General features: G+C 41.8%; 1 protein-coding gene across 1 annotated transcript; it reads left to right on the plus strand.

The window, feature by feature from the left end:
• Window positions 1-3,719: 3,719 nt before the first annotated feature.
• Window positions 3,720-6,435, plus strand: LOC129154869 (trace amine-associated receptor 13c-like). The gene is made up of 2 exons (XM_054735190.2): window positions 3,720-3,907; window positions 4,009-6,435. Exons 1-2 carry the CDS (start codon window positions 3,738-3,740, stop codon window positions 4,823-4,825), a joined length of 987 nt encoding a protein of 328 aa, XP_054591165.2. The 5' UTR covers window positions 3,720-3,737; the 3' UTR covers window positions 4,826-6,435.
• Window positions 6,436-9,438: the final 3,003 nt, after the last annotated feature.

Raw genomic sequence — 9,438 nt, forward strand, 5'->3', positions numbered from 1 at the left:
ACTTTAGAGTTCATTTTAGAATCCTGATTATAACTTTCATATGCTGGTCAAGCTCCTCCTTATATTACTGAATTGTTAAAGCCTTATGCTCCAACCGGGGCCCACATGTCCACACACCAGAACCTTCTGGAAGTTCCAAAGACCAGATACAAAAGTCGAGGTGATCGCTCCTTCCAGACTGTTGCACCCCAACTCTGGAATGATCTTCCTTTATCCTTACCCCTTCTTTCCACCGGAGCCGTCAGCAGCACGTTACTGCAGCAGCACGTCATAGCTGCTGATAGGAACCGCTGTGGTCAACAGAACCTTTGCCACCGGAGCCGTCAGCAGCGCGAGTCGGCTCAGGAGCAGCATGTCGTGGCCCCTTAACGCGCAAGTTCTATTTTCTACGCGCGACGCCTCTGAAACGGGTCAAGTTCGACATTTTTGGGGAAGGAAAGACAGGAAATTGGACGCGGAAACAGAGCGAGGCTCCCGTGATTTTCAGAATAAAGAAACGTACTGCCTTCCGGTTGCTTTACTTTAAAAAAATGTTACTGACTGTGCGGCCCCGTGAGAAGTTATCACCTAGCTAACGGTCTCCTTTGTTTTTCAGGTCCGTATTGGCGATTATAAAACGGACAGAACATAAAACACAAACCTTTTGGAGCCATGTTGTAGTTTTCTCCTGCTTGTTGTTGTGTTTATTGACGAAGTCACTCGTGTGACTTTGTGCTCTGTCGGTGACAGCTGCTCCCCTGCTGCTACGCGTCTGTTGGGAAGGGCCTAGCAGCAGCTTATGGGCTCGACACACGGGAGGCGACATCGCCTCTCCTCCATTCAATTTCAATGAGATATGCGCGACAAAGCGATAATCGCGGGTCTCACTCCTATCAAGCGAAATGCGAAAAACGTGCATGTGACATTTTGTGCTCGTGCATGTGTCGTGCACAGGCGACCCAGCGACGCGATCCCAGAAAGTTGAAATATTTTCAACTTTTCGTCGCTGTCGCTCGGACAAGGACCAATCAACGGAGGTTTCATTCACTGACCAATGAGCGGACAGAATGCTCCGTACACCTCAGAGCAAACATGAAGGAGAAGTTGATTATTATGATGTTTTATTTAGTAAAATCAGAAGTAAGATTTCACATAACTCTAACAGCTCCTTGTGAAACATCATATCTACTGCTTTATTAACTCTGTACCATTTAAATAACCTTAATTCCCTACAACCTGACACAGCTAAACAAAACAACGGAAGTTTCGATTTCGCCATGGAAATGTGAAGCACTTTGTGATTCTATGTCTGTGATAGGTGCCAGTGGCGGCTGGTGAAAAATATTTTTGGTGGGGCACTGCTATTTTTTATTTTTAAACAAACTTGTGCTTTCTGGGCTTTGTGCACAACTTCACTATTTCCTGAATTAAGCACAGCTCTTTTATTTCCTGTCTTACATCATTGGACAAACTGATTAATCCAGGTGTGTCTGACTATTGGCACGCTGCCTTGCGGACCAAGGTTGAAAAATACTGCATTAAATTGCACATAAAATAACATGACCATAAATGGTAAACAGGCAATGCAAGAGGCAAGTAACAAAAACATTTGTTTAATTTCAACATTTGAGTGAACACGAAAAATTATGAGCAGGTCACTGTTACAGTAATGGTAGTAAACACTACTTAGACAAAATGCCAGAAATTTACACTGTTAAATATTTCTGGGGTGTTGTGCTACGGTCAACTTTAAAGAAAGATCAAGTGGATGCATTTGTGTGTGTGTGTGTGTGTGATACCTCATTTGTACAGAAATTTTGCCCTTCTGTCCTTCTGAGTGGCAAAGCTCTCGGTTACCTTTTTATTGAAGTCAGGAATGTTTGTGACAAGCTTTTTTTCCATGAAGAGCATGGCAAGAGCATTCAGCCCATCCTGTGTCATGGTGTTCCTCAGGAAAGTCTTAATCCTCTTTAAAGTAGATAAATAAAAAAAAACAACAGATAAGTACATAGGAAAAACTTTCATAGGAAATAATGTCATCAGTATCCTCTTACAAATGTCATATTTCCCAGTTTTTGGGACAATAAAACATTTCTGATTCTCAATCAGATGTTTTTACATTTGAGGTAAAAACATCTAATTGAGAATCAGAAATGTTTTATTGTCCCAAAAGCTGGGAAATTTGTTTGCTGCAGCAGAAGTGTAACAAGTAAAATGGAATCAGATTGATGTATGTACAAATTTGCATGAAATACACATTTACGTGATTAAATATGTATAATTAGTATGTGTGTTGAAATTAGTTTTTACAGTTATTGCACATTAAACATGTTATTAAACAAATGTCCCGGTTTGTGGGACAACCAAGGATTTCTGATTCTGATTGTCTTGTTCACAGAAATGGAATGTATAGCTTACCTCTGCACCCAGCTGCTGTTGTTCTCCCTGGCCAAACCTCCTCCATTTCTTCCGTTTCCCTCGTTGAGCTGCATGGCAATGTTAGCTCTGCCTAGCATGGCTAGCTTCACCATGTTGTTGTCCATGTGTGCCCGGGATGACTCGTGTTTCTTCACCTTCTCAGAAAAATGTTTCATGTCTGTAACTCCTGACTCAATCCATGCCTTATCTGTCCCAGCCGTTTTGAATAACAAACACGGAAAGCAAAATAACGCATTAGCGTGATTGCATCCAGCTAGCCAAGCCTTCCTGGTGTACCAATTTCAGGAGAAGCCTTGTGTGTACAGTTTACCTCTCTCCTTCTCCTGCTGGCTTATCTTTACGTCGGGCTGATCTGGTCCAAGCTCTTTGACATTAAGTTTTTCCACCATAGTTCTCCTCTCGAATGGATACTGGAGAAGAGACCGAACTGAATTCAGTGGCTGCTGAGATCCGGTATCCATGCTGGTTGTAGTCACTGGCGGCGTCCATCTTACATCTGCGTCACGAACAAAAACGACTCTGCCGAGTTCTACCGAACACCAAGGAAACCTTTGGCGGTAGCTCTATTGCCTATCATGCTTCTGAAACAATGTCGACGCTGATTGGATACATTCCCATTCCTACCCTTTGATTTTCTTGTCAGCAATTGGACGGCTGGTCCGGTCCTGTTTGAGCGATTCAAAAACAGCCTACAGCCTCCACCGCTCGGCAGAGACCGGCAGAGACCAATATAGATATATATATGTGATTTATTTTTGTTACAAAACACACAAATAACTTAGAATATGTGATTATTGTTAATTTTATTTATTTATTTTTTAAATAAAAATTATAAACACTGGGGAAAACTGGGAGGGTGGCGCCCTATCGCCCTCTACTGGCCAGCCGCCACTGATAGGTGCTATATAAATAAAATTTACTTACTACTTACTTCATCTGCAAAGATGAGCAATGTCATGGCAATCCTTTAGCATTAACCTGCAAAACGTAGAAGAGATCTGGTTAGACCTTTGTTGTTTCAGCTGTGTAAAGTCCAAGTGGCCATTTTATACATTTTCAGTTTTTATACTTTTAAGTTGTTTTTGTCCCCTTCAGGTCAGGGATGGTGGCATCTTAGTGCCCCCATGGATGAACTGCTACTAGTCCATGGTGACTCCTGTCTAACATAATCTGTTGGCCTGTTTGGGCTCCCTTGATGTTTTTGGCCGCAAGGGAAGAGTAATGTTAGTGCTCAGAACAAATAAGAATTGTGTAATGAAGGAAAAGTATAAAAGATCTGTGTGACAGGGTTCTGCTCAGACAGCAGTATCCATCTGATAATGGAGATACAGATTGAAGCTGAGTTCTGTTTTCCACAACTCAACAGGTCCTGCAGGACGCCAACACCTCACTGGTCTGAAGCTGTCCTCCTGAACATCGTGTTGTCCTTCTTCTCTCTGATCACAGCAGTTCTAAACCTCCTCATCATAATCTCAGTCTCCTATTTCAGGCAGATATTAAAAAACATGATCAATTTCTAATCTGATCAGAATGTGATTCTACACTACATAAGTTATTTTAACCTCTCTGACTGACTTTGTTTCTTTGTAGGAAGCTCCAGAAACCTTCTAACATCCTCATCCTCTCTCTGGCTGTGTCAGATTTCCTTGTTGGCATTTTAATCATTCCATTTGAAATCTTTAGAAAGACAAAATGCTGGATACTCGGTAATATCACATGTTCATTTTACTACTATGTTGCCTCTGTTTCTCTCAGTGCTTCAGTTGGAACCATTGTTCTCATATCAGCTGATCGCTATGTGGCTATTTGTTACCCTCTGCATTATCCCACCAGAATAACCTTACCAAGAATGAAATTCTGTGTTTGTCTCTGTTGGAGCTGTGTTGCTTTCTATGTAAGTTTCTTCTTCAAAGATATGCTGATTCAGCCAGGCAGGAGTAATTCCTGCATTGGAGAATGTACAATATCTGTTGACTCTTTTGCAGGAACTTTTGATCTGTTTATATCATTTTTATTTCCAGTTACAGTCATCATAGTTCTGTATATGAGAGTATTTGTGGTGGCTGTGACTCAGGCTCGTGCCATGTACTCTCACAATAGAAGTGTCACCCTTCAGCTTTCAGTGCAACAACAAACAAAGAAATCAGAGCTAAAAGCAGCCAGAACACTGGGTGTTCTTGTTGTTGTGTATCTGATGTGTTTCTGTCCATATTACTGCTGCTTTTATTTTATAGATAGTTTAACAACTACAACATATGTATCATTCTTGTTCTTTCTTGGTTATCTTAACTCCTGTCTAAACCCTCTGATCTATGCCATGTTTTATCCCTGGTTCAGAAAAGCTGTTAAACATATTGTAACTTTACAGATCCTGAAGCCCGGCTCCTGTGATGCCAACATGTTATAGTCCCTGTGGACTGAGGGACGTACAACCTCCTGAACAATTTACAATTTCAAAATCTAAAGTCCACTTGTGACAGTATGAGTGTCCTGTCAATGTATCCTGATTGATCATGTGCCCTAGCTACTTGGCCAAGGGGATGTCCCTTTGGTTCACTAGTTAATGCGTGTGACTGTCATCGAGAGTCTGAGTATCAAATCCCGCCCGGGCCCTTGTTTCTCCACCTTGCCACACAGTGAAGGAGAAAATAGTTTCTTCAGTCTCTACATTGTAAACATAAATGTACATATAGAGCAGGGCCGGTTCTAGGCTGGCATGTGTGAGGGGGCAGACAGAATTGTAAAAGGGGCAGATTGTGGTGATAGAAGAGGAAAAGGCGTATGTTGGTAGTGAAGGTACTGTGGGTGACTTAGTCATGTGACTGGATTGCATTTTGTTAGACTTTGACCTTCCCTTCCTTTCTCTGTCCCTGAAACCCTTATTCATGTGTTCATCACATCATAACTAAACTACAGCAATAACATCTAGAGGTCAACCGATATGCTGAAAACACAAAAGCAACATCTAAAGGTGATTCATTCTTTGTTTAAGTCACTATTTCCTAACATCTTCATCTGAACTATTAATTAAACCTGATGAACAACGAGCCTGCAGCTGAAGCCTTGGGCCTGGTTCGAATGAACAGAACACTGCAGTTGACTTCACGAGACACTGACCTCTGTTCTCCTCAAAAGCAGGCACTCACTCACACACATGAGCAGCTGGGACGTTGATGTTGTAAAAAGAATAGAAAAAATATATGATTTAATGAACTGCTGCTTAAGAAATGAGAAATGAAACTACAAATGTGGGTGGAGTTGTTATTGTTATGTGTTACTCACTTGTATTTAACCTTTGTAAATGTATAAACCTGTACCCACATTGTCTTACCAACAGGACATGTTCCTAAATGTGTTAAAGGTCATGCATGATATTCAGGAAGCTGAGGTGACAAGGGACAGGAAATACTTATAAGTGCAGGGGCAGCATCAGGAGTGAACTAGGAACGATGAATGTATGAGGAATGTATGTTGATTGAAGCTTTTGGAGATGACTTGGAAGCTTCCAGAAAATGTAGGTATGAAAGAAATGACGGGACAAATATCACCGGCACTCTTAGCGGAGAGCCCACAGACGGGCTCTGACTAACGCCGGGGACACACCGGCCGCCGAAGCTCCGCGAAACGGGGACCGCCTTCAGTCGGCGCCCTTGTTATTCTGTTCTATCGGCCACATGGGCCGCCGAAGCGCCGGCGCTGCAGCCCGTGCCGTGCAGCAATCGTTTCGGCATTTGCTCTATTTTTTTCGCGAGCCGCGGGTGAACCGTGTCAATTCTGGCAGGAAATCAAACCTAGATATAAGAGGCAGGCTGGTAAATGTAACAAAATAAAGCATTTAAAAAAAAAATTCCGCGATAGTCAAATATGTTCATGTGGGCATTTTCTGTTATTCTTAAAGAAAAGAGTCGGAGAGAGAGTTTTCAGCCGAGACAGCGTGGTCTTTTTATTTATCTGCTCACATCTCAGGACAGCCGAAAAAAGACCCAGACCATCACGAGTGGTCCCCTTTTTATAGCTCACAGCCTTTCAACATTCAACAGTAAACAGGCGAGAACCAGACCATATTTGGTAGCACATCTCTCTGTGGAAACTGTGAGTGGAGACCTCCTGTCTGGGACACAGGAACATTTTGGAATCACATCAAGTATTTAGCAAGTCAGATAAGCGTCCAGCTTTTACTGGAAGCAGGCAGAGACCAAAACAGGAAATTCCTTCGGAGCTGATGTTGGAGCAACACACGAACTCTAGCCAGAAAACACTTTCAACCTAAGAACTCAGCTTCAACTCAATACATTTTGTAGATGACCTCTTGACCTTTTTGGCGCCAACAGTCCTCCCTTTGGTGGACTTGTCCACCACACATTACTATCGTAAACAAATTAGCAAGGTAGGGTATACCAGTAAATGAATGCTTAACTAAGTAACAGAACAAATGAGCAACAAATAATGATAATGTAACAATATGACCGAAGATAGAGACAAAAGGGCATAACATATGACCTTGAATCAAAAATGCATAAAGGAGAACCCATGCCAAAACACGAGATGATGTTCCAGACTAACACAGCAACGTTAACATGTATATGTAATGAACAATGATTAAGAAACTGAAAAACAACCGATGAGTTCACAGCTGAGACAATGAAAAACTATGAAACAATACATGAAACATGACTTTAGCATTAACTGAACCCATTACTTCACGAATGTATTGCATGCGCACTCCATATGGAGGCAAAAAACCCTGTCCGCTGTACTTTAACAGGGAAAATTCCTCCATGTCCTCCCCGACCCCAGGGACGAACTCCGCAGCACAGAGCGGGCATGCGAGGACATTGGTGACACATATTCTCGTCAGTGATCAAAAGAAAAAACACACAAATCAACAAAAGCACATGAAGATAAACAGGTGACAAATATGATGAATAATGAACAATTAGCTTTACATAATGAAACAGTAATAAGTCCGGTTGAAAACTTAATTTAAAAGAATAAAACGGAAAATACAAGTTCAGCATCCATGTCGGCGTTGGAGGCCTTCTGCTGTAGGAGGGCTTTATGTGGACAAGTGTCCTTTATTTGTCAGCAAAGCAAAGGCATAATCCCTTGGCTCAGTCCTCCCTTTGTCCATCCGCATGCAGCGTGGTGGTGCCGACTCCATCCTCCCCACAGCGAGCAAAACACAACATGTCAACAAGAAAAACTTGAATTAGCACGCCAATTGCCTATAAACCTATTACCACAAACACTTCCTAAATATTAGACCCATAGACAAAGCATCCATCCCCACATTCACACCCCCTTTCTATACTATTCACTATCCTAAATTAAAGAGCTAGTTTGCCAGCACGGCATGCAATGATTCATTCAAACATTTACGGGCTAATGGTAAAAGCAAAACTCACCTGATTGTCTTGATAACTAGGAGTAATGTAAATGGCCGCTCGGTAAAACGACCAGAAATAAGTCTTTAAAACCAAATTTAAAAGTCATCCAGCAAATTTGACCTAAACTCAACCAGAATCACCTATTCTGTTCCTCAACCTTCGAAACCACCGTCAAACCCTTCATGCAACATCCACATACCCTCAAAAATGAACACATGCTAGCCCATCACTATAAGAAAACACTAGTCAAAACAAGACATCCAGCACCCACCAGAAGATCTGTCGCACCTGAAATGGAGTACTAACAGACATGGTTATGTTATCACATTAAGTTAAAGAACTTAGACACAAACGGGAACAAAAACGATGTGAAACCTAAGAATATACGGTAAACTCACATGTTGAGTCGCCTATAACATTGTCATTAATGTGCTCTAAGCACTTATCCAGAAACATGTCAGTTCTGGGCTCATTATTGGTAGTTTACCAGGAATACACACATGCTATATTCTGTTAGGATTTATCTCTTTATTACCTCAGATCTGCCTGGCCCCTCCGGCCCATGCAAAAGCTTTACGTACACCTTAAACCTATAACCTCTCCTCGGACAAATAAAACAATCAAAGTTGTAAAACTGGAACAAAAGTAATTAAACATCAGCTAAGTGACACCGTCATTGTAAAGTTAGTGAGACTAGTCAAGTCCTTGCATCTACAGATGTGACTATAATGACGTGAATGCAGTTATGGAAACCAGTGTAGGGTGTAGAGTAGTTGCATTTTACTCATCTTTCATTGTGAACAATTCCTCTATTGGTGTCGCGGTCGTCAGATGGCCTATAAAACGATGATACATTGTGGTGATGTCTTTTTCCTCTTGTTATGCTTGTCCATTGGTTATCCTCTTCACCTCCGTCAGCAGAAACCCCATTGTAATTAATCAGGGATGGTTCCTAGCAGCATTCAAGACAAGAACCGTCACAAAACTCAGCAAACGTCTTCTTAAGTTAGTTAATCTAGTCCCAGTAAGGTGAGAAGCAACACTGTCCTTTAGCCTTCATCTCAGGTATCGACGTGAGTCCATGAGAGTCCAATCTTCATCTTTTTCCATCCTCACCCTTGGTCACCGTGCAACACCAGGAAGACTCGCACTCTGGCCGGACCAGACGTCCCCCGAACCGATCGCCTAGGGATTAATGGTTATGCACAAAAATGTCCTAACTCTTACTGACCCTAGCCTCTGATACCTTCAACATCAGACACATACAGTTACAAACAGCAAGCACAATTAAAGGTACAGTGGCATCATGACATGGACACACACGGACACACAAACACATACACATGCACATACACACACAGAGAGATAGAGAGAGAGAGCAAGAATGTGTGTGGGAGAAAAAATGAGTGGGATCCACTTTGCCACCAGCATCTCCACCTGTGTCACAGAGAAAAAATTGCAAAGAAATTAAAACATAAAGCAAACAACAATAATTCAATGAGTATAAATGACTCAACTAAAATATACAACCATGCATGGGTTTTTAAAACAGTTCCAGTAACACTGGAGATGATGCCTTGTACAATGAATTGTTAAGATGGTCTTCATCGATTAGAGATTATAACCGAATTGT

This window comes from Nothobranchius furzeri, chromosome 2 (assembly GCF_043380555.1).
Source record: "Nothobranchius furzeri strain GRZ-AD chromosome 2, NfurGRZ-RIMD1, whole genome shotgun sequence".
Classification (NCBI taxonomy): Eukaryota; Metazoa; Chordata; class Actinopteri; order Cyprinodontiformes; family Nothobranchiidae; genus Nothobranchius; species Nothobranchius furzeri.